General features: G+C 43.1%; 1 protein-coding gene across 1 annotated transcript in view; it reads right to left on the reverse strand.

The window, feature by feature from the left end:
- FGF2 (fibroblast growth factor 2) overlaps positions 1–21,526 on the reverse strand; it is a 28,803-nt gene extending 7,277 nt beyond the window's left edge. Inside the window, exon 1 of the mRNA XM_063335307.1 lies at positions 21,093–21,526. Within this exon, the coding sequence (XP_063191377.1) occupies positions 21,093–21,273 (181 nt within the window). The 5' untranslated portion in view covers positions 21,274–21,526. The remainder of the gene's footprint in view (positions 1–21,092) is intronic.
- Between the last annotated feature and the right edge of the window lie 4,451 nt (positions 21,527–25,977).

Here is a 25,977-nt window from a genome sequence, read left to right on the forward strand (position 1 = left end):
ATTAGTTTACATCAAACATCCACCAAGTGGTTAGAATAAACAAACAGAACTGCAAAAGCAGATGAGAATAGCAAAGACACAAGAAATGGCACTATACAAATCAGGAACATGAAAAGTAGGTTTCTATGAATCAATTATTTAAAAAAAAAAAAAATGAACAGTCTTTTTTTTTTTTTTTTTTTTTTAAATCAGCAAGGTCATATCACACAGCTTTTAGCTACTACCTGTTAATTAATGCAAAGTCTAAACTGATTTTTCTAGCCACAAATCAAATCCAGTAGTTTAGATTAACACACAGATGTCTTCCCCTTCGCCTGTGGCTTGTTTCAAGCTGTAAGCCAGAAGTGAGCTCCACCTAAATCCAGATGAGCTGTTTGCTATTTTTCTTTGTTTTTCTTCCCTGATTGTTCACATCGTGTTCTGAACAACAAATGAATCGAGCCTTTAAGTGTTAAACCAGCAGAGCCAGGAAGTTGCATTTGCGCTGCATTTCAGCCTGACCTCACCAGGAGCAGCTGCGACACCGAACCTCAAAGGTCAGGCTTTTCAACCATTAGCTACACAGGATGGGCAACACTGCAACACAAGAAACTACACCACATACCACTGAAAAGTCCACCAGACACCTTCTACGTGACTTAGGCATTTGTGGCTCAAAAAAATTCAAACACTGTGTTGGAACTGCCATTTTTCTGGAGAAGGAAAAGGACGCAAATTACCATGTTGTCTCAAACCTCACAGAAGATCCTGTTCTATTCCAGCCATTTTGAGAACATCTCCTTCTGGAAGCCTAACTTTGAGTATTTAAAACATCATTTAAAAGGGGGGGGGGGTGGCAGCAGGAAAGCCCATGCAGCAACTCATATGAGCTCCTTGGAATGCCTGCAGCTTAACATGTGGTCCTTCCCCCTCCCCTTCCCAGAAAATAGATACCCATTCCCTGCAGCCCCATCCCATCAAGCCAGCTTGCACAGGCAGTGCCATCCAATCTGATTTCTGATAAAAACAAACATAACCATTTCAGTAAGAGTAGAACACAAGAAACTGGATCTCCCAGACCCCTAGGTTTCTATTCTGGATGGCCATTATTTCCAGTGAAACCCGCATCTGCAAACCCTCTCACTGAAAAAAGAGCAATTAAAAGCAAGCCTAGATAAGTACTATCTTTCGGTGCAATACTGTGCTTTCATCCGCAGTTCCATTAAACAGGGATTTTTAAGACCAATTATACTTCCGTAATAGGAAGCAAGATCATTGCAACACAGGCATCAGAAATGAGGGAGAGCTGAGAAACAGCTTCTCCCCTTCTTGGGATGCGTAAGATGAAGACGACTTTTGCCAAAGAACTGCAGCAGCTAAAGAAGGAACAAGCAGGCTGTCCAAGCTGGTACTGGTTATGTGTCCATCAGGTATCCGAATGAAGGATGTGACTCATCCGGTGTGAGACACTATCAGGGTTTCCCGAACCGAACTGGACTGGAACTTTCCCTGCCTTCTGCTTGCATCCCAGAAATTATTTTTAGGAATGAGTTAAAAACATTTTCTATTTGAACAGACTACACAGAGATCTGACCATGATAACAGCCTGGCCAGAGGAAGCGACAGCTGGGCTCCATTCCCTCAGAAGGACTCAGCCAAGGACTTGCATCAGTTTGTGTTTGCCCATTCCTTTCTTCGAAGGGAAACACAAACCTGGGTCTGTACAGTGAGACTGGAATTACAGCTCAGCAGGGAGAATCTGATGGGCCGTACTGGTGTACGTCATCTCAGACACCAGCTTCATTCACCTACCTGCTTTATTAGATTATATAGAGTTTCTTCTATTTAATGATGCAGTTTTAAAAAGCCTGACCTTTTAAGCCACCAGAATTAACGCTTGAAGTGACTGTATATTTTGGAGTGGCAGCATCTCTAGAGATTCAGAGGGAAGCTGCTGCTTAGTTGGCTTTTTGTTGTGGGGAAAAAGGGACTTCTGCAATACAAATGAAAACTTTCTTGGGTTACTTCTGTTGCTCCTAAAGACAGGACTGAAGAAACTCCAACAACAAGAATACCAGGAACGTGAAACCTTTAGGATAATTGCTGAAAACTCTTTTTGAAGCATTAAAATTATTTCACCTGATTTTTTGCTAGATACAGACAGAGATCAGAGTTACTTGTAAATCTACCAATTTGTATACACAACTGAAGCCATATTAATACAAATGCTGCACTCTAAAGAAGATAAAATGGTTTCTTATGAATTATGTGTCTGTTGCCATTTTGTGCAAAGAAAAGAAAAAGCCCAAGACAGCTCCCATAATTCACTAGTAACTCCGGACTTCCAAGGAATACAGAAACCTCTTGTAGTCATAAAAAGTTAGGTGAAATGTCTAATTTCATCCCAGAATCAAGTATCCAAAATACAGCCCTCCCAAGTTATTAGGCCAAAATCGGACTTGTGAACAGCTTCAAAAACCTTCAGTGCAACTCCCTGCCCTCTGGGGAAGCAAGAATGTGGGGAAGTGCTCCAGTCCGGGCAGGGACTGGGGGAAGTGGACATTTGAGATGTGCTCAAGCCTATACAGCTTTCACTGCACACTTAACAAGAAACAGCTGTGTGAAATATCTGAAAAGTAATATTAATTACTGCAGTACAGACTTACTATGCTTCGTGACTTTCTCTTGATAAAAAAAAAAGCGCACCAACTCCTACAGCGTCATACCAGGCCAGAAGTTCAGATTCTGTAAAAACAAACTTTTAGTAAAGGTTTTAAGGCCTGTAAAAATATTTGTACAGTTTGGAGAAGCTTGTGAAAAGTGTTACTTCTTAAAAAGCGGGGGGCGGAAGAAAGATGTTCCTGCAGAGTTTGAAAAGCACTGCAATACTGGAAGCCCCTGAAGCAAAGTCAGCTTCACTGGGTTTTCCTCTCCAACTCGAAAAAGCACATGAATAAACAGAACCAGACTAGTACTGTAAGTTTTTCATGGCTGAAATAACTGTAAGTTATTTTATGGCTTTATTAACACAACGTAAGTTATTTGCCACAGCGTTGTGTTGATCTGCAGATGCCAAGATACCACGCAGCCTCGCTAATCACACACATTTTGACCATGCAGTCATCACCAAAAGCAACACTTCTAGGTTTAGCTCAATGCAACTTGGTACAATCGGTCAGAAGAGAAATGGAACACTTCACACCGGCGATCTGTATCTTTTGCAGCCTTCAGGTCACCAATAGCAATAGCTCAGACATGGGCCATCATTTCAGATCTACTTGTAATATTTGTTTTCAGCACCCTTGAACCTCAAAACCAGATCTATGAAAGTAAACCAATTAAGAAGTCTGTAATCCAAAAAAGTAGCACAGATTGTTGTGAAACAGCCAATTAATAAACTGAGGGCCAAAAAGGCACATTTTCCCAGTTATCCTGGCAGTGCCCCTCCGGCACGGCAGCGAGTTATTTCACTGCTCACATTCATAGCATGCCCTTTAATTTGTGACGAACGCCAAGTGCAAGGCTACAGTCGATGCCTGCTGCTTTTGTGACAACAGAAAACTTGGCACGCTGAGCAAATATCTTGAGGACTGAGACTAAGTCATCACAAAGTTATGAAATAAAAAATGCGACCTTTATGCACTGACAACTGAAAAGGACTCCATAAATTTATTACTAAGCCTTTCTTCTGTACCTCTTCATAATAAGCTGAAGTATAATCAGTCTTCCCTTTTTCTGCCCAGTAAGAAGAAATGAAGTGCAAGATATACAAATTTAATTCCACGGCAGGGTAGAAACTCTGAGGAAGAAGGATAAAGTTGTGTCTTTGCAAAGATATACAAAGGGTTAGAAAATACGAATGGAATAAAGACAAAGTTAAGGCACTGAACTAGAATTCAGGAGATAGATTTAAAACCTTCCTCTGACACAGATTTCTAATACTGTAAGATAAATTATAAAAGTATCCTAAATAAAATACTCCTTTGAGCCATTTCCTTGTTCAGCACAATCACAAACCTGAACAAATGAATCGGTTAGCAAAATGCAATTTATGGATATAACAACACAGTCCATAATATTGCAGTGAAGATTCTCCCAGGAGAAAAGATACCAAGCCCAGGAGAAGCCACTGTACAAACCCTCTGACAAGCTGTACACTTAAAAGCACAAAGACAAAATTCTGAAACCAAAATTAAATCAATAGGTATTTACAGCCTGCAGGACAGACGGCATTAAACAAATTTTTAATCAGAAGGTGATTTTTTTTTAAAAGCTACCTGGCTCAAAATCAAGAAATGCCTATAAAAGTTCCAATAATAGGGAAAAGATATACAATATCTGAAAGTACACGATGAGCAAATCTCTCCATGACATCAGAGATCCCATCACACTCTTCTCCTGGGAGCCACATTTTCCAATTCCATAATAAACACAGGAGTAAAGTACCACTAACTGTGCCATGGCCCCTCCTCAGTTAACCCACACGGCAGCACCACCACCATCCCCCAGGTAAGATCATACAACTCATGTCTTCAGCACAGGAAAGACATGCAAATGTGCAAACCAGAAATTTTTAATTATGGGTCCAGAGAGTTACTGTCTTTTTCAGTCATTCTGTTATCATAATGAGTTTTTTCCTCAGGTTTTGCTAGAGGATTCCCATACCAAAACAATCACAAGCTCTCTGTCAGTCTCTTGACCTGCAAAATGCTTTCCACAGGCACGCTGCTTCCGAATCCTGGCTCCAGCTGCTAACTGAGGGTGGTGCATCCCAATTCCAGAACATGGTGATTCTGCATCTTACAGCAGCCGAGCTGAGAGAGCTCACTGAGCCCCGGCTCTTCCGCCAGGATCCATGGACCTCCACATCTCAACACAGCAGTCGAGGCGGAGAACGCCAATGGTTTGTCAATGCTTTTTCACAGCGAGGTGGGTGAACCACAGCTGAGCCAAAATAAAGGAAGACTAAATCCTGTGAAAATTCTGACCATGTTAATTTTTGACAAGACATGGAAAAGGAGTCCTAACTCAGTACCCAAGTTGTCTAACATCGTTAGAACTATCATTAAAAACTGTTTTATATACATACGTACACACACACAGAGCCTTCTAAAGCTGTAAGGGTAATCTAATACTCAGAATTTCCAGATTTTATTTTAGTCGTATATCTTCTTGCTTATAATACCATCTACAGCTCTATATGGCAGATTATCCAAACAGCTGCATTTACCTAAGGAGATAATCATTAACTAGGAAAAAAACATCACTTCGGATGTAGCTCGAGTGAACCTACTATGCCTTCCAGTAGTATAAAAAAAGGATAGAGCGGGGACATTTTTTCTTCACAATAGATAGAGGCTGAGTTAACAATACGTATTCGCTGCTGTTCTGGCTGAAGAACAATACGAGTTACGGGGTAACCTGAATTTCCACTGAAAGCAGGCAATTTGTGGCATTAAAGGACGTTGAACGTGCGTCAAAATGCCTGGCAGAGAGTTTTCCCCACCTCCCATTACACCCAGCCCCTCCTGCACAAATACAGCTGTTCCGGAGCACCTATATATACACACAAGTGTTCGTACAAGATGAACCTGGGGGTTTTTGCCAGCTTCCTTTCCATTAATGCAGGGACTTTGTGGGTAAGCCCTTTCCAACAGTGACCCTCAGGCAGGGAGATTCTTACCAGCACCTGAAAGGCAGAATGACTAAACAGACATTTTCCTTTTTGCTGTAAGACAGTTTAGAGAAGATCAAACAACACTGCTCCCTGACATATACATTAAACAGGTTTAACAGTTTTGGGGTTTGTTTTTTTTAGATCAGATCCTGATCCTGTAACATGTTAAACACAAACACCGGCCACACTGATGTGTTCCTTCCCTGCAGTCAGCAGAGCTCTGCAGGCATGGATTTCTGCGTGCGTTCGTGTCATTAGTGGATTGTGGATGTAAAATTATAGTTCTGCATACATGACTATCCCTCTTTCACAGGATATATGGCCAGGACAGATCTACAAGTTGCAGGTTAAATTAGCCAGCATATTTGAGAAAGAGTTACAAATTTATTTACGCATTTATTTCACAATTTGGAGAGACTTTTCTAAGAATTTGGAAGTTGAAAAGTGGTATTTAATAGCACTGTGGTTGGCAAGGTTTCATATTTCTGGTATGACCTGGATCTTCCCCATCTTTTCTTAAAGAGCTCAAAAAAGTATTTCCAATGCAGTTTTGTATACGCCAGTGGAGAAAAGCACTTTATGGACAAGTAGCACAACAGAGACAGAAAAGACGCTCACAAATGCAGACAATACAGAAAACGTGAAAATTTTCTGAAAGTTCTTTCCTTTCGCTGGGCGCTAGAACTGAAAAATTACACGTACAATGAAAACTCCAAAGTCCTTTTACAGTTCTCCCAACCCAGTAAAGCTTTTGTAATGGCCCAAACCAAATAATACTGCGCTAACTTAAATGGTCCCAAATGGTTTCATTGCTCTGCATCATGAAGGGTTCGGCCAAAAATCCCCTCCAAAATTGGTTTGTTTAGAAGATCTTGGCAAAATCTAGCAACTTGATAGTTTAGAAAAGGAAAGCTGCACATTTTGGAAGTTACTCACTGCTGAGCTCGTACTACCTTTCTCGCACCCTCCCAGTCGGACGTGCCACCGGGCTCCTGCATCTCAAGCCCTTTGCCCGGGGCAATCGGTGAGCGCAGAGCAGCCACGTGCTGTTATTTTACTCATAGCAGCTGCACTGGCTAAGATATTCTGGTACAGGAGCATGCCACGGTATCAGTAAGGGAGAGGGAAAGGAAAGGTCATAGTGGGGAAAGAAAGGGACAAACACATTAGGAAAATAATACAAGACAGAGACGTAAAGTGCAAGCAGCAGTGAAGATGGGGCAGGGTAAGCGTACAGTACATGAGGGTGCTTTACTGGAGCGTAAGGCAAATTCCTGCACCTTCAATAGGCAGAATTTGAGATGTATTAGCCAAATGAATTCATAAAATCCCCATTTCCCTACTCCTTCACAAGGAAATGGGAAAACTAACCACTACATAAGAGAAACCTTAAAATAAAAGCCAACCATGAGCTCCTGGCTTTGGATACACTTACATAGCAAATAAAGGTATGATTAAGCTTAAGCTATACTCCTACTATAATCTACCTATCAAAGACCCCAACAAACAGACTTCAGTGGGGACTAAAACCACAAGTATTCAGCCACATTCTCAGAATCACATAAAATTCAGGTCAGGATGACCCTATCTAGTCCAGCCTCCTGCTTAAGGGTCTCCATCGCTCCACAGTGAAAACCCTGCTGTCACATTTTCGCTACTGCCAAACGTACATGTGAGCTAAATCAAAGCTCACGAGGGTTCACTGTTGCTTCCCGCAGTCACAGCTCTCACTGCTGTAAGGCACACCCCCTGTGCCACACATACACATGCAGGGGCTGCTTTCATGCTCTGCAGAGTTTTCCCACCTACGCCAAAATGCTGCTTGCAGGGCAAAACCATGCAACCTGGATATCCACTTCCTTCAGTACCTCCACCCTTCCCTGCAGCACCCCAAACGCTGCCCTGAGCACCCAAGATGCCCACATCTTCACTGCTCTGCCTCCTTCACTTTAACAGCCTTCTTAAGGCTGTAGGAAAGAGAAGCCCTTTTCACTATTAACTCCCTGCAAGAACGTGACATGAAAGACAACACTTTACCAAGAGGACTCAAAAACATCGATCAACCAATGCTCCAAGAGATTTTTTTGGAGTTTGTGAACTTCTCAAGAGCAAACACATACCTTACCCAGACACTGCAACTAACAGAGCCACTTATGGACCCTGGAAAGAGAGGAGCCTGATACTATTTCCACCCCCATTTTCACTAACATACAGACGCTTTATGTGAACTAGAAAGGTCATTAGCAAAAACACCTCTCACTCAGTTTACAAGAAGGGAGAGTTTATGTACCCCCTGAAATCCCCGGCTGCACGTCTCTGGATCAATGACTAGCATTACTACAGTCTCTGCTGTGGAAAAGCTAAACCCCAGCCAAAAGCTCAGGGCCCATCTCCAACATATTTGCAGAGGCCCTGTAAGGAAAATCCTTCCCGGAGGCCCCGGAATGACACTGCGGTGAAGCTCTTGCGCCAGCTCCCCATCACTCGTCCTCCTGCACCTCCGTGCCCACAGAAAAGAAGAAAACAGCAACTCTTTTGCAGTGTCACTGCTACAAAGGTGGATCACCTCTGGAGGGAATAAGTATCAGAAATGCAAGGAAGTTCACAAAAAAGGGAGGGAAAAATAAGAATCAACAACGCTTTGCTAACAGCAACACCCTACGACCGCATTCCCACTCCCGCATACTCTGTGGCTGAAGTTGGCTGATACCTTCATGCTTGGGGGCAATGTCTATATCCAGCCAGGTGTCCAAGCAAGACATACAGAGTGGGGCGTGCTTGCTCCACACCTAACATAATAAACCCTCCCAAACCCAAGGGCTGGTTCATCAAAGAGACACATGCATGTATACACAAACGCACAGATTAATACCCCCATTTTGGCATTTCCAGAGGCAAAGCTGCCCATTGGATCAGATCCAAACCCCAGCCCATGAGCTGGCGATACCTACTGTAACTTATGTCTAGGAATTAGGAATATCTTTGGTTCTCTCTCCCCCACATCTAATCTTTTTGATGTCTCTTTCTCAAAGACATATTAAGAATATTAACATCTTCTGTTAACTGATAAGCCTTGCGTTGATGTACAAGGCATTCCCAGTCTTGGGACTGCAAATATGAAAACAACTCTGCTCGCTTTCATACACTCATCACAACAACCATGCCATGGGCAGAGTTGCCGAAGCACACGCTGCCTAAAACCTGCAACACATGTGTAGGGAGAGAGGAGAAACAGATTATGAAAAACAGCAAGCGAACCTTAGCAGGAGAGGTGGTCTTTTAATAAACAAAAACCACAGAACAGCAACAAAAACAATCAAGCAAATGAAGTGTCACACTGAGAAATAGTGAGTCACGCTCCAGCACAAAGGCACATTTCTTTGCTTTCGCATGACAACATTGTAAGTGTATCTTTTTCCTTTTTGCCAGCCAGCGGCATAAAACCACTCGCAGACAGACCTAAGATCTTTAAAATGTAAACATCTACAACAAAAATATACACTTCTGAAATATGAACACTTCAAAAAGTTCCGGTTACACTCAAGAGTAAATCCAAGGCTTTAAACAGAATAATAACTTGTGTAACTGTTTAAATAGCAACTCGCTAACCTAGTCTACCGCATAAGAGGGACATTAACAGATTTTAAGAGTTTTCATCTTTTTAAGTAGTACAAATAGTGAATACGATGAAAATTATTTCCCTATTCAGGTTCTCCATCTATTCTCACTTATATCTTAACCTTAATTCCTACTAATACCCAACTCCACCTAACATATACCTGTCACACTGGGAATGCTCCCCAGGAACCACTGTTTACCAAATGCACAGCACCATCAAATGCTCCCTATAAGTTTCATAGAAAGGACAGAAAAGCCATCCTGCAGAAGAATAATTTCAGGATAATGTGACATACATAATTTGCGGCAACAGTCTGGCTTAGTGCTCCTTGCCTATGTGCCCACATGTAAAACGCACAATTACGTTTCTCCATTTCACACGGCTTGCATAAACTGGTTGATCAAACTTTATCAAGTCCTTTAAAAGTTAAAAGCACTGGAGTTTCTGTATTCTGCTTAGAAAACACAACATGGGTATTCTGCACTGCCGAGTAAAGCAAGCAGCAATTGCTTGGCATTGCACGAGGATTTCAAATGCCAGACACTGCAAGGACACCATCGTGTAAAATTCTTCAAACTACCTAGCTGCCACGCTGTTTGCGGTCTCCTTGTCCTTACAGATGAGCTGACTGCATCATTTAGACTCAAGAGGGCAAAAATCAAGCAGAAAAAATTACTAACTTTACCAGCAAAGAACTTAATTCGTTACTCGGTACGGGTAATAAAGCCTAGTCTCCAAGTTACTGATACCTTTACCCCAAATTCTTGATTTAGAACAATGTTTGAGGGTTTCCATATCAAAACAATGAATGCATGTTCACACATGCTTTATAGGACTTTTCCCAAAGGAATTTTCTCAACAAGGGTAACCCCTCGTGTATTTCAACCGCTTTCACTTCACTTAATATTCCCTTACTATGACCTAGTTTTCACTTGCAGCAAAATAATCATACACAAAAACAGGGACAACCTGAGAGATGCCCAAAAACATCACTTCAGAAGACTGAGAAGGTAAAATGTATCATTGTTGAAAGGTATTTTTAGTGCTTCTTCTTCAGGTACAACTCACACAACTGTTTAGTAGTACACAGTATTTTAGGGCTGTAACTGATGTCAGAGCAGTAACAGTCTCAATGAGATGAAAGGAAAAGGCTGCCAGAGCAGTGGTGAGAATTTGCCAACCCATAGGCTTAAATAAGCCTTAGTGTCACAGTTGGAAAGGAAAAGCTGGATTTTAGAGATGCCAAGAAGAATCAGCAAATTGGATTTCAAGAGTCTCTGCAGCACAGTGGTAAAAGAGGAGCTAAGCTGTGTCAGGCACCCAGGGTGCCAGGGAGATGGTACAGCAGGCAGGGGTAGGAGGAAATAAGCTGATAAGGAGAAATTCCTATGAATTAAGTTGCCCTTTAGAGTTGATTGTTCTTTATCTGGCCAAAAGGTTAAGAGAGAGTGACTATGCTTGTTTTTCATTTCCCCCATATCAATACCAATGAAACTGCATTAATCATTGAGTCTTTAATAAATATTTTTGCCAAAAGTCAACAAAACAACAATCAAAATCCATACACATGCACACCCAGTATTTCACTGGTGCCTGTCCACCTCATTTACTGCAAGGACAATGCAAAGACAACATTAAACCCAGAGATTTACTTCATCCTCCATCTATTTTATCTCCTTCCATCAAGCTGGTAACCACCCTATGCTGATATTTAAATAATGCATCCACAGGGAAACTGCACAAGCCGCACTGAAGGATGAGAGCTGTCAATCACTGCTGACCCAGAATAGTAGTGGACCAGCCTTCACAAAAAGGCTCTAATTTGCTTTTGAATGCAGCCTCACTCGAGTACAAAGAGTTCTTTGTATGAAACCAAATCCCCTAATACCAAAAAATAAAGTGCACGGTGCATTTTTAGAGTTTCCTTCAAATATTTGGGTAATGCTCTTCACTTTTACAGCCCCCTACGATTGCTCCAAGGAGGCAAACAGAATATACCGCAGGACCCAGCCTGTAGCGGGGAACCAAGAACGTGGGTCTGCAGGACCACAGAGAGAGGGATCAGGCTGTGGTCACTTCCACAGCTTCCAGCTCTCCGAGTAAAAACCCACCGCTTATTCTGAATACCTTCAAACCATACTAAGAACAGACAAGAGCATTTTCCTGACAAAAAAAGAGAGACCTTAAAATCTGCAGCTTGAAAGAAGCTACTTGGCTCTCTCCTGCTTCAGCCAGACCGTTACTAGTACTCACTACGCTGGTTTAAATCTACTGGCTGGTTTAAATCTCCACACTGCTCCAGACTTCCCTGTAAGAACATGCTCCCAAAGTATTCCATGGCCACAAGCACCAGCAATCGCACTGCCTCACCTTCTGTCACATCAGATCAGCAGGCAGGCCAGACACCTCTCACTCCTAACATAATATCACATAGACAATGCTCATCCATGTTACGAGAGCTTGCCCACTGAAATTCAGCCTCATCGTGAGACCCCTTGCTCTGCCCTTCAATAGCAAATAGTAACACCTTACAATCACTGTTATTATCTCAAACACAGGTAGTTAAATGCTCTGGAAGACATCACTTCTTGAGGCAGTACAGCAAGCAGAAGGTTGGGACTGAAATTAATTAAAACTGGCAACATGGGACAGCTCTGTAGATCTCTTCAGCTTTGAGGAATTCCTGCATTTCTAAGGACACAAGCATTGTAGGTCTTTTTCCTCAACTTTCCTGAACAAACTATATTACTGTCAGTAAAACATCTGTAGTGACTCTGTAAACATCTGTAAAACCACAAAATGAATCCTTCATATTTACATATTCAGAGGCACGGCCAGACACATGTTTAGCTATTCATCCCAATTGCTCCATTACAGTTGGAGAAGCCCAGTGAACTGAATCCATATATTATTTCCCAGAAATGCTCAGCCTAACAAGCCTATGCAGCAGGATACCCTAGGTGACTTCCAAGGAGATGACAGCCTCTCCCCTACATCCGCTATATGGCCCTCAATGGCTGCTTATCCACGCTAAAAAACGCTCTCATTTTTGTATCCAGCTCTGTTGCCACAAATAACAGAACCTAGTGGAGTATTGCACAAAACCACTCTACAGGTGTGGGTCTACATCCAGAAATCTCAGTCTCACTATGGGTCTTCCCACAGTTGTGGGACTGTATCAACACTCAGTGTAATACGGTCCTAAAATTACTACTCTAACCTGAAATGTAATATAGGTGACAACCGCGTGGACTCTATCTGTTCATCCTCTTCAAGTCATCCATCAAGGAAGACGTTTTAACAGACGAGATGGTTCAGGACATGGTACCACAAGACAGGCAGTGACAATCGAACCGCTTGCTGCCACTGGAAAGGGGCAGTTCCTCTCCCTCCATCCCACCCTCCCAGCTGCACACTCCTATCAGCTCTGGCACTTTTCTTGACGTCTCAGTGAGCTGCTTCAATGCATTAAATCACTCAGAAACTAATGCAGTGGAAGAGAGAGCGAGCAAATGCTTTTCTGCCAGTTCAGCAAATCCATCTGTCCCTTTGCTGAACTTGACGGTAGAGGTGGTGCCAACTACAGCACAGCCGAGACCAGGGGAAGGAAGAGGAGAGACCATCCCTTGTAGCAGCAAAGACTTGTTGGATCAGCTGAAGCGTCTGACCATAGGATCCCTTGGACAGTCACCACTGACAACGTTAACAGGTGATGTTAAAACACAACACTGGGGAGGGAAGGCAAAAAGGGGACGTGGATAGAAATGAAACACTTGAGTATTTGGTTCCCCAGTACCTAGAAACACCAAGAAAGGATACAGTTTGCTAAAAAAATGGTGCCAGTCACAAGAGGTGCTACAGACATTTCCCCAGAAGAGGTGTACCAAGCACAGATGGAGATGCTGCGATGCCTATAACACTTCAGTATGTTAAGGACATCCTGTATCAGCAAAAATAACTATAGACCTACACCACCAGAGAATAGCAACAGAATGTCTAATGAAACACATCGTCACAGTAAAAGTTTGCAGATGGATGTCAGGCACCGTGGGTCAGCCTGAGAGTAGAAAGGAAAGAGCCAAGAAACAGACTGCAAATATTTTCAAGCTGTATCACAGCTGGTATCTATCCTTGCTTTTACAAAACACAACACCATGCAGCATTTCATAGCCGCGAGTACCAGGATTTTGAGACTTGCACATTCCAGCTGGAATCCAAATGATTGCTGTTTTATGAGATCTGCTCAAGTCTCATCAGAAGGTAAAAGGCAAGCTAACAAGCTCCACCATACAAGAACATAAATTCACCACATTGCCACTGCAAATGGCAATGGAGTCTAGTTCCTACTTTGCCCTTTCCTAGTACCGTTAATCTCTTTCTCCTTTGAATCACTCAAGCAATGTGGTTTTCAAGCTCTAAAAGTCAAACATGAGTGATAAGTTCATACAGAATCACTCAACCAGAAGCGTACCATGACAGTTTGTGTAAGATGACCTCCACCCAACTTTGTAGACATCATCTCATTTATGCTCTCGGACGATCATATCAGGATCCAGTCAAAATCTGGCCCTACCCTGAACAAACAAACAAAAAACCCGTAAAATAATAATCCTGAAATGCCACCAGCACTCCAGAGAATCACCCTTCAAATATTTTTATTGAGAAGTCAGGAGGCAGCAAGACAGGAACTAAAGTTTACCCATATGTTGTTCACAAAACACACTACTAAAAATGACAAACAATAACGAGTTGCTTTACTTTGAAATGCACCGTCTTAAACAGATACTAATAAAGGTAAAGGCTATTAATTCACCATCAGAATTAAAATGCAATCTCGTTACTGACTTTTAGACTTGAAGAGTCATGCCATAAACATTTCAAATATCACTGGCTATAGACAGGCAATTCACAGATTTCATGCGAGTATGTACTTTTCTCAGTCACAGTAACTTGAGCATTCTCAAGATCACCTTTATTTCCGAACTGGATTGTGTTAAGGTTATATGGTCCATTTTGTTTTTACTAAATAACTGCACTAAACATGCTGCCACCAACAGTCAAAAGGCGTCTTTGTTTATAGGATTATTAAGCAGTTTAGTACAATCGATCACCTCTCAAGTATTTTGAAACAGCAGATGGCCAGGGATCCCAGGGCAACGCTCCCGAGAGTGCTAAAAATCGTAATAACCAAAATACAAGTTTCAGTCTTCTGTTGTTCACATCAGAAGTTATGGACAGATTCATGGATTTAGTTCAAACTGCTTGAACAAATGAGGAAACATCAGAAAACTATTTTTCTGGGGAATAAAAAGGAAGAAAAAGGTAAAAAAAAAAAACTAAGCTCGAAGAAAACTTTCAAAGAAATTCTTGTTACATGTTTCACTTCAGTGTGTTAACAACTCCTTAACTATATAGAAACCACTGAATAATTACTTTTTAAAACTGCTTACTATATATTTAATCCAAGGGAGTTGGGAAAAGCTTACAGAAACAAAACATCACTGAAAAGATTATGATTTAAAATTCAGGTTGAGACATTGATTAATTAAAGGGCACGTAAGCAGAATTCTGCCCAGAAAAATGCAGTAGAACAGGTCCCCGTTCTTTTAGAAAATACGATAGCTGTACGTCTTACGTGGAAACTGAACACGAGAAGAGGGTGTTTTTCTGGGGTTTATCCTCAAGCATCTTTTGAACCCTGTGACTGTTAATTCTACTGCAAAAACCAGTGCTACATCTCTTCTGGCCCATTCAACTGCCTGCACGCTTGGCACTTCTCTTGCTTTCATTACAGAATGCAGAACTTGAACCTGCTTTTATTACAGCAGATGAATCTGAACACCTTTTAAAATCTTCAGTAATATGCACCTAACAGTTTAAAAAAAAAAACACCACCCAAACCCAAATCCACAGGTTTTAACTAACTACAATTTAGTCTCTTCATCTAGTATGTCAAAAGAAATCATATTTTAAAAACATTACTAACATAGTTTACCTTCTGTAAAATGTTTTTAAATATATTTCCACCACAGGACAAACTTTTTCTTAGAACCACCTGCACAAATTTCAAGCATTTATTACCCAAATAAATACCATTAGCAGCCACCTGATCTCCTTTTCTGGATGAGCAATTCAGGAATATGCACCTCCATTTTATCACGATGATAAACATGCCGGAGCCTTCATTCTGACTTCACTAAATGCCATTCATGCGTCACTGCAGTTTTTACCAAAAGTTTTAATACACCCACATAAGCAGGTCATAAAGACAGCTTTTGCAAGAATCTGTATTTATGTGACTATCTCCATAGTTTCACGGTATATTGTCAAAGTACTATATGTTATCTGTATTTGTCTTATTCGTTCAGCTATGGGTGTGCAATGGCTAAGCAGGAGTTGGACTACTTTTTTCTATAAACAAGAATATGTAAGTAGGTATAAGCACTCCTGATTTCTAAAGCCTGTGAGAAGATTTAAGGACTAAATCCTGCCCTCTAGTGTACCTGGGGATGGTGGTGCCCTGGGAACCTTCCACGCTCTTCCTACAGCCCTTTCCAAACTGGGCAGAAAACAGCTGGGAGAAACAGGACAGTTCATTGCCCACTGGAGACATCTCATATTTGCCTTGCTCCATCTTCAGAGTGTACCCACTACTTGGTCACACACCTTCAGGGTGGGTAAAACCCACTAAAATCTGGGTAAGAGGATGAGCAGACACTATGACAGATGAGAGAGCATCCTCCCTTGAACAGCACAATCCCTCAGCATGCCCAGACAACACAGGTGGTCTGTCCCCCATTTCCTTAATTTACTCTGCAGAACCATGCAGAAAACAATATGACTGTATTTCTATGACAAACTATGTGGAAGATGCAAAGGAAGCATATTCTCAGCTTTTTTGCTGGGGGGCTCTCTGCCATCTCATTCCCTAGAAGAGCTACATCTGAGAGCAAGGAGGAATTTCTGTGTTATGTCGCAAAGCGTTAGTATTTGGCAAACCAATTAAAGTCTGTGTAACAGATCAAAAGTAATGCAAAAAGAGTCCATTTTCAGAAGGACTTGGGTAAAAGCAATATATTTTGATGTTTAGAGCCAGGTTTAAGAAAAAAAAAAAGTCAACTCTCACCTAGTGCAGAGATTTGGCACAGGATGCCCTGTCAACAGTTCCGGCCACGTCTTTGAGACACCAAAGTGGGAGAGGAGATCTTCCGAGTCCCAAATAACTTATGCACCTATGAAAAACTAAACACGGGGTCCCAAACCTTCTTACTAAAATACTTCTTGTCATTCACTCACATTTTTCTTTGAGGATCACAGTTAGTTTTCTTCCATTTGCACAATTTCTATCCTCTTAACTAAGATGGTATGCACTACAAGTCTGCATATTTCAAAACATTTACAGCATAACCATTTAAGTGTTGTGTATGATACAAGTAAAAATCATAGCATTAACAACTACTTATGAAGGAACTTTCTTAAGAAAAAATTTTCCTGGACCAGTATTACCCTATTTTACATTTTCTTCAGATATTTATGGAAGAGTAGCCAGGTACTGAGCAGGAAGGAGGTATTTCAGACACCTGCAGGGCTGATAAAAGCTGCTGAATCCTTTCTGAGTGACAGGCTGGAGCCTTGTCACCTCATTAACAAGTGGACAAGAACGGCTCGGGATTCCTTGGACACCTTGGTTTATGCTCACCATGAAATAAAGCTGCTTGAGAAATTATGGAAATATATAAGTGCCAACCATTCCTCAAGCGAGGGAAACTGTGAAGGGAACCAGCTGTGCTATTAAGACATTTTCTAAAATGTATGGATAAGTGTTCCCTTTCCATTCCGCTTGCTTTTCCCCTTCACCGGCACTGTAGCCTCTTTGAGGCAAACACCTCCGGAGGGTTTCTAAAAGCCTTTCCAAAAAGACTGTGTTCTTTGTACGTTTTCCAGGGCAAAAATCAGTTGTTGTTGATCAACAACAAAAAAAGACATGTTTTTTGTTTTGCTTTAAACAACAAAACTCTAAGAAAGTGCCTTCTGTTTCTTGTTTGTCTGAAACGTACCTCTTCAAGGGAAAAAGACTCAGCAGAAGTCCCCAGGGTGCGTCCAAAGGGGCACTTCACTGAAGTCACTGTACAACGCACATCAGATGTGGCAATATCAACCTCGTAAGACGTATTGTCCTGTTTTTCAGCTGTGTGAATCATGCGATTCCAATCCTCCGGCACACAGGACATCAACTTCCATTCCCAATTTCACTAACGACACAATTATGAATAAACCAAGGTGAATGGGGCAAGCGTACAACAGCCAAAATTCTCGGTGCCATGACATAAAACAGACTGTAAATTTTGAACAAGCTGTCCTTAGTACTAGAGGCAGAAGCGGGGGAGCAAAAAAGGACATGGCTAATGGAAATTTGTTTACAGTATGAGATTTTGGTCTGAAACATAAAGAGATAGTCATTCGCTTTCTAAAATAAGAACTTCCTTTAAAAGTAAAAACGAGGATGTGCTAATCAAATACTATTTTGTATAATTAATTCATAAGAATAGCAGCTCCCACAAGAATCTCTCCTAATTGTCCTTTAATAAGATTTCTAAACCAAATTCTCTGCAGCCATTATATTTCTTTTCTCAAAACCATCTTACAAAACCTTTCACTTAACTAAGAAAAACACTGTAAGTTACTTGAGGTGTATATTTTCTTTGTTAATTTTTTTTTTTTTTTGGTAAAGTCTTCTCACGTTGTCCAAGATTTATTGCCATCTGCCATGCCAACGTGACCTGCCAGGCATACCACAAGATTTCACAGGGACTTCCACAGAGCAGCATTCACCAGGTCAGAGTTCAGCATCGCGCAGATTCATATCTAATGACGTACTTACAGCAAAGATGCTAGGGATGTGAACCACGTAATGCCGTAGCAACACGCCTCGCTGACGCTTCAAGCACTGATTTCTCCATTTCTTGGAACTAGAGTTCTTCCAGGAGGGAAAAACAAAAAAAAAAAAAAAAAAGAAAACCCAAAACCAAAAACACACACACAAAAAACCCCCCCGAACAAACAAAGAGCTGTCTGATTATGAGAAAAGGAGAGCGTGACAGCAGGGGACAAGGGAGCGGCTCAGGCACAGTGGCACTCCTGTGCCTAGGTGCACTGGCTGGAAGCAAATACCACCAGCCCTCCAGCTGTATCACACTTACAAACCATTATTTTTGAACAAAGGGATTTTCTGCAGATGGTCAGAGTGCCAAGCTGACGGGAACCTGAGCAGCTCCCCGGCAGCTGACTTTCTGCAGCACAGGGCAGAGGCCACGCCACTCATTTATAACTCAGGTTTTCCTTTACCTGTTGATGCCGTTCACTCAAGAAGAAAAAGGGTAGGAAAAGAGAGGGGCTTCAGAGAAGCAAGTGCCAAAGGACAGGGGAAAGAATACTAGTGATCAGAGAGTACTGAAGAGGCAGAGAAGAAAAAGTACAGAGACAAAATGGAGAGCCAGAAAGAAATGACAGCAAAAATAAAGCTAAAGAGAAAAACCGAGAAACCTGAAGGGCAAGAGTAAGGCAGTACCACCAACACCAGAGAGATTTTCAAACATAATTCACTACTAAGAAAGCAGTTTAAAAATTTCTAGCATTGATAAGGCTTAACAGGAAAGGAAAACACACATTAGACAGGCTCAAGAACATAAAATTAATACTAATTTTCCTGGCAGAATAATAAAAAAAAGGAGGGTGGGAGGATATGATTACAGGGGAGGTCTATGATGAAAAAGACGACAACAATGAATACCACCACCACTCAGGGCAGCTTGGCCCAGCCAGGTGAGCACAGAACAGCACACACCACTGCTGGCATTTCTCACCGCAAACAGCAGAGCACTGGATGAGGCAAGAACCTGAGCGGGGACAATATCTGGAAACGCAGCTTCAGCCTTCTACATCCCCAATTCAGCATCACCTCCCTTTGCAGCAAATTTCCAGCATATTTTCATAGCTACTTCTAGGGATCAGATGACATGTTTGGTGAACTAATGAGATTTATTTCCTGTAAATATTCCCACATTTCCCAAATACAGAAGGCTAAAGCAAGCTAAACATATTACTGCACGCTTTCCAGCACAGATTTGATCCTGAGCAGTGACTGACTGGTATGTGTGAAAACCAAACCACTTATCTGTATGGCAAATTAATGCTTTGCTTTAGGCACCAACATATGAAAAGTCCACGTGCAGTAATTTACTTCACTGTATTGGCAACAGATGTATTTTGTTACTACATGCACAACATTGACTATGCTTCCCTTTAAACCAGTACCTGAGAAAGTGAGAAATGCAAATGCATAGAACCAAGTCTGAAAGCTTCCTATAGCTTTTCCTAAGAATACTAGTTGGCCTAATAAAGGATACTATTTTCCAAAAATATACTATTCCAATATATATTCAGCCCATCATACGTACAATATTTCTACCCAAGAGTCTCAAAATAAAATAGCCTCAGCCTGAAACCCAACTTGGCAATGCTGTTATTGGGAACAGCCTGTTACAGTATTTCTTCGTAATTGTTGGAAAAGCTTTTTTGCAAGTGGTAAATGTCTAAAATGAAAGGAATTTTAAAAAACTTTGGTCTGTCTCCTCCCTTCCTCCTCATCTAACTTTAGTCCCACCTGTGCATTTACCACTCAAGCACAGGTGCAAAACAGATGAAGAATCACAGTAAGACATTTCACCTGCTCTTTATGCAGAGTGCCTGCAGGCAGGACACTGCCTGGTCGAAGCACACACATTGTACAGTAAGAAGTTTTCTCAAACCAAGAATCGCGTTGAGACTATGTATCTGACAGACAGCTATTTTTAGCTGTTTTCAAGGAAATACCTCACAGGCATTTCAAAAACTTGCCACTACATCTGAGAAAACTCCATGCTGAATACTTTCAAGATATTCTGAGGTCTGCAAAAAGGCATTTTGTTCTTGGGACAAAGAACAGCCTAGGTGCCTAACAGCACCCTGCCCCACGGTCCCTGCGAGACCACCTGTCGGAGAGCGGGTGCCTGGCACCGCACATGGTGTGGCCAGCTCGGGTCACCGACCCTCAGACCGCACTAGCCACTCATCCCATGGGCTGTGCACCGGATCAGGTAGCAGGGGACAAACTGCTTCTACTGGATTCCACGGGTTTTGTTTTATCTGCATTTTATCTGTCCTTATTTAAGCTTTTTTAAAAATAAAAAAAAAAATCACAGCATGCAATGTTTTAAGCCAAAAAGGTGCTTTGACAGTACTTTGTTATAAACCCTGCTTCCTTGAATAGATTTACACTTCTTGTTCCTAAGAGTACTTGCATGCTAAGAGTACTTATGAGAACTTAACGGACCGGGGAAAAAAAAAAAACCCAACCTTCTTTCTGCCTTTATGCAACTAACGCATTTACCGCTGCCGTGTAAAGCAGCCAAGTGCCGTTACCCCCATTTAAGAGTCAGACAAACAAATTCAGACTCCTTCAAGCACGTAAGCCAACTCTGCGTTTGACAACCTTTGTACCGCAGCAGGTTGAATGAGGAGACGCCAACCAGAGTTCGCACCGGGACATCCCACCGGTGCCGATGCGGTACTGGGCTGTGAACCGTGTGTCTGTACCCGGCTATTTATGCCTACTTCCACACGCTTTCTAAGCAAAGCTCGCTGCCGATGCTTCAGCGGGGCGGGCCGGCGGCCGAGGCGCCGGCCTCGCTAGGGAGCCCCGCTGCCCCGGGCGGAGGGGCCGCCCGCCCCCGTCCCGCTCCCGTCCCCCTCCCGTCCCCGTCCCGCCGGGACACTCACTGTGCGGGTCGCTCTTCTCCCGGACGCCGTCCACCCTGCCGTCGGGGTTGATGCGCAGGAAGAAGCCGCCGTTCTTGCAGTAGAGCCGCTTGGGGTCCTTGAAGTGCCCGGGGGGAAAAGCTCCGCTGCCCCCGTCGTCGGGCAGCGCCGGCAGCGTGGTGATGCTCCCCGCCGCCGCCATGCGCCGGGCCCCGGCGGCGCCCCGCCGCCCCGGGCCCCCGCCGCCCCCCGCCGCCAGCGCCGGGCGGCCTCGTCCCCTGCCGCGGCTGTCCAGCCTCGCCGAGCCGAGCCCTGCCCGGCCGAGGGTCCCCGTCCCGGTCGGCGGGAGCTGCGCAAGGGCGCTGCCGGCCGCAGGGAGGGAGGAGGGCGGGTGCGGAGAGCCGAGCACGCCGGGGACGGGCTCCCCGCCGGCACCGGGCTGCCCCCGCCGCCGCCCCGCCCCCGACCGCCCCCGCTCCGCGCCGGGGGCCGCTCCCTCGGGCGGGGGACACACCACACGGACCGGCAGCAGCAGGTCCCGGGCTGTCCCGGGAGCGGAGCGGGGCCGGGGGAGCCCAGCATCGGCTCCCGGCGCCGGTCACTACGGGAAACGTGCCGGATTCAAGGTCGGACATCTTCTCCTCTGGCTTTATGAATAAAAATAACCCGAGAGTTATTTTAAACCGGGAGAAGTTATCTGGCCTTTGTATGGCGTTAAATGTGTTTAAATCACAACATAATGAAACGTGTTGACCTGTTAAAATCCACGTGGCAACTATTTCACTTCTGTGCGTGTACTGGAGAAAACCAGTCCTGTTCCCATTTGACAGCAGCAAAGGCATCAACCAGTATCTACAAAAGGCAACAAGTGAAAATTCTGGCACCGGCCTTCTAACGCTACTAGTATTTCTAAAATACATACTTTATAAAGCGTATTGACCCATCAAATATATTTTCTTCTTGAGACTGACAACAAAACAGGGTAACGAGGTTTGTTTCCAAATCCATGCTTTGGGCCCCAAATCTCCTGTTCATGTCTGTACCTTGGGAGGCTCTCTGACTTCCCCGGACAATCCCAACCAGGACAACAAACACTGGTCTTTTCATTTCACAAAGCCAACATAACAGCCACCCACACGACGAAATAAACGCCAAAAGCAAGACAGACTGTCCAGCATCTGTAATACTCTTTTTCCTAGCACGTACGTAAAGGAATTTTGTTGCTGGTCAACTTCCCTTCCCAACTTTCACCCCTCACAAGCCATAAATTGTAATTCTTTACCAGAATCAGTGACAATTACACTGCTTCCCACACCTTCACTCCAGAGGCTTAACGATGATGAATGGCGCAGGCAGAGGACAGCGCAGCCCAGGGCAGGGGCAGGTTCAGCCCCGTGTCAGCCAGCCATCCCTCCGCAGCACCGCGGGCACGGACGAGTGTCACGCGCTTGCCATCATCCTCCACGCGTGGGGATTTCAGCCCTGTCACTCATGAGCATCCTCCCCTCTCCTTATGTTCTCCAGCTTCTTGCTGTTCATCCACTTAATGACTCTTTCTGCTATTTCTCCTGGACATCCCACTGTTACCGCCGTACCTGAGAGTTTTGGGCAGTCACAGCCATCAGCGAAGGCACTCCTCATTTCCTCTTGCTCTTCTTCTGCTACAGACACTGCGTTCACGGCATTTTGTGTCCTTGCACTATAGAGTCTTCCAAGTCCTCACATCTTTCTTTGAGGGTAGATGAGGGGATGATGAAGGTCAGTGCTGAAAGATGAAGGGAAGGGGTGAAAATGTCATTCTTAAACCTGTAAGGTGTTTGTTTGGTTGGTTTTTTAAGAAAAAAACACCAAAAAAACCCCACAAAACCCAAAAAGCTTCTCTAAAGACTAAACACCCATAGTTTCACTCAACTGCTTCTGTAACTGTCTTCCCCTGCACACACAGCAGGCCGTACACAGCTCTCAGATATCAAACCCTGCGCACGGCCCTGGGAAATCACATTTCAGCATCGCATAGGTCAGCACTCCATCTTCTGGGAAGAGGGACACGGCCGGCAGGGCAGGAGCAAGCCCCTGTACCCCAGAGCACCCCACACAAGCGCATGGTGGCCAGCTGGATGCCCTGTCACAGAGCTGTCACCTGCAGCTTAAACACCAAGTTTCACAGGAAGAGGCCCTGATATTTCTGAGCTTCTCCTGAGCCCTGGCCCCCATGACAGGGCCCAACCCAGTGGTGGCAGGGTGGGTAAGGTAATCAGCTCAAATTCCTTACTAAATGATCCTTCTAAAAACTTGTGCAGCTCTAAGTGGCTACCAGTAAAATTATGGGGCTTGAGAGCTCTTTAGAAGCTTGTCATTAGGGCTTATATCTGTGAGGCTTAGAAATAAAAGACAGAGCTAAAATGGAAGGTCATATTCCCTAAGCTATCTGCGCTTACTTCAAGATCTGCCAATTTTCTTTATTTTTTTAAAATATATTTTCCTTTCTCTTCTTCAACCAGAAAACAGTCCAGTTTTTATTTTCTCCATTCTACTTTCTTCTGCTCTCCAACCTCTTAATACGGTCATTAATATTCCTCTAAAGCAATTTTGGCAGTAGCATTTTCCTTTCTTATGAATGGACCTTGACCTTGACCACATTAATCCCCACCGCCACCCTTCCTCAACTCAGATCTTGTGCACAATGACACCCATACAGCTACTTCCCCTCCACCCAAACCATTAATTGTCCCTGCTTCCAACCCCCTTCATAAGCTACATAAAACATGCTCCATGTTAAAACGCCTTAAACACTGCCTTCCTTCTGCTTCAAAAATAAATCTTAGAGACCAATTCTCTAACCTGTTCCATTTATCTAAATTACCTATTTTTTGTGTTTGTCTTGTATTGTAACCAGCTAGATTTTTTAATTGCTTACCTCTTAGAGATAAAAACCCATTTTGTCCAGTGCTGCTCTCATACTTAAGGTCATACTGAACACAAGGCACTTCATAAACAAGTCAGATATCCCATTCCAGCAGTAGAAAACTGTGGTCCATCTGTATATCCAAATATTGCCTTTATTCAATATATAATACTTGAATTTCTAGAGATCCTCAAGTAGCATCATACTCGGAACACCTAAAAAAAATGAGGAACAACCCACAAACAAACATAAATTATATTGTTAGTCTGGTTACAGAAAAACGTTGGAAAATGCAACAGTAATTTTTGAGATAATTCAAATTAGGAGTAACAAACTCCATCAGTTTTTAATTTTTAATCCAAAGTGCAAGAATCTAGTCTACAACTTTCTCAGACTTTACAGCAGTTACTGCTACAAATCCTGCCATAGAACAACCCCAGAAAATTTCAATCCCCTTTCATGGAAGCTGCTTTTAGAGGGGTTTCAGCCATGCATCCTTGACAGTTTGCTAGGACAAAACAGAGTGTCTGGTCACACAGGTATCACGAAGGTGGTGTTTGAAAGGTGTACTAAATTAATGTGCAAAAGACTCGATTTATTAAAAAATCAGAATAAATAAAGCCCTCACTTTTGAAAAGCGATTAAAACTACAGGAAAGCAAAGACACACAGGAACACCTCGGCTCATCCATCTTCCCACCGTTAAGATGTATCAGCAGGTGGTTTGCATCAACACAGCAGCAGCAAATGTTTCCAACCATTAGAAACGTAACATCAGCCCCAGGCCTCCAGTCATCACAGCACCTCTTGATTCTCTGGGTTTCTTGGCTTCCCAATCCCTCTCCTTGGTGCATATCCAAGTACGGATTAGCCAAAAAGAGATGGACAAGCTGTGCCTCTTTTGAAGTTTTTCCTGTGTTGTCTAGCACTCAGCTAACAGTGGAAAAAACATCCCTCACTTCACCAGCATGTACTGATGCTGAATGCCGCCCACCAAATTCTCAGACATTCACTTGTCAAAGGCAACATCCTCTGCAGAGTTCGACATTCGTGGCCAAATCTTCTGTACATCTCTTTGACTTCAGCGTTATGCTAGTACGTGGTCTGGCCCTTGGTTTGTAGGAACACGGGAGCTGCCAGACAGCCCGTAACACCCCGCCGGGGAGTGCCAGGTCTCAGTTGGAGTGGGGAACAGCCTCCGTGTCGTCTGGCATCGTGCACTGCCTCTGCTTGGTAAGCCTCAGGCTCTGTAAATCGTCAATATATATCAATGTTATACCACACACCCTCTCCTGAATCTTAAGAATGGAGTGAATATATACATGCACACACATATATTATAAACATATACCCTATATACAGCCAACATCTAGCTAGACTTCTCTGACGGTGCGTTGCAGTTGTTTTAATTCAGTCTTGGTAAATCCTTAGCATCAAGGAGGGCTGTTTCTTCCTACAGATAACCCTGTGGGAAAAGGGGCTTGCAAAGTGAGAGGAAGGCTATTTGTAGTTCTGGTGTTTTGTGAAGAACAGAGTTCTACTGGGATCTCTCTCTCTCACTTTTTTCTTCTGACTTTCTGGATGTTAAAATTCTCTGCTCCAGATGGCTCCCCCAGCTTAGAAAAATAAATCACAAAATAGGCATGATGTAGATGGCCCTTGAATAAATCCACCTCACTGCTCCCTCCAAGTACAAGATAACCTTAATGTGAGAGAGCAGTTCTTGCGCAGGCAGTCCAGGCAGACATCTGGATAGATAAAATATAGTAAGTGTCTTAATGTTTTAGTGAATTATTTATGCTTGAGATAACACGCTTCTGGGAAAAAATTACCACTTAAATTTAAATATATTTCTTTCCTTTAAAGTCTGTGCATGTGTTTAAGAATTCAGTAGCAATTCCTTCTCCAGAATTCGTAGTTCTTTCACCATCAACAACTGATACTTATATTCTGGATCAATATTCATATACTCACGCAGGAGTTGAAATGCATGCTTCAGCTG

This window comes from Chroicocephalus ridibundus, chromosome 5, assembly GCF_963924245.1.
Source record: "Chroicocephalus ridibundus chromosome 5, bChrRid1.1, whole genome shotgun sequence".
In the NCBI taxonomy this organism is placed as follows: Eukaryota; Metazoa; Chordata; class Aves; order Charadriiformes; family Laridae; genus Chroicocephalus; species Chroicocephalus ridibundus.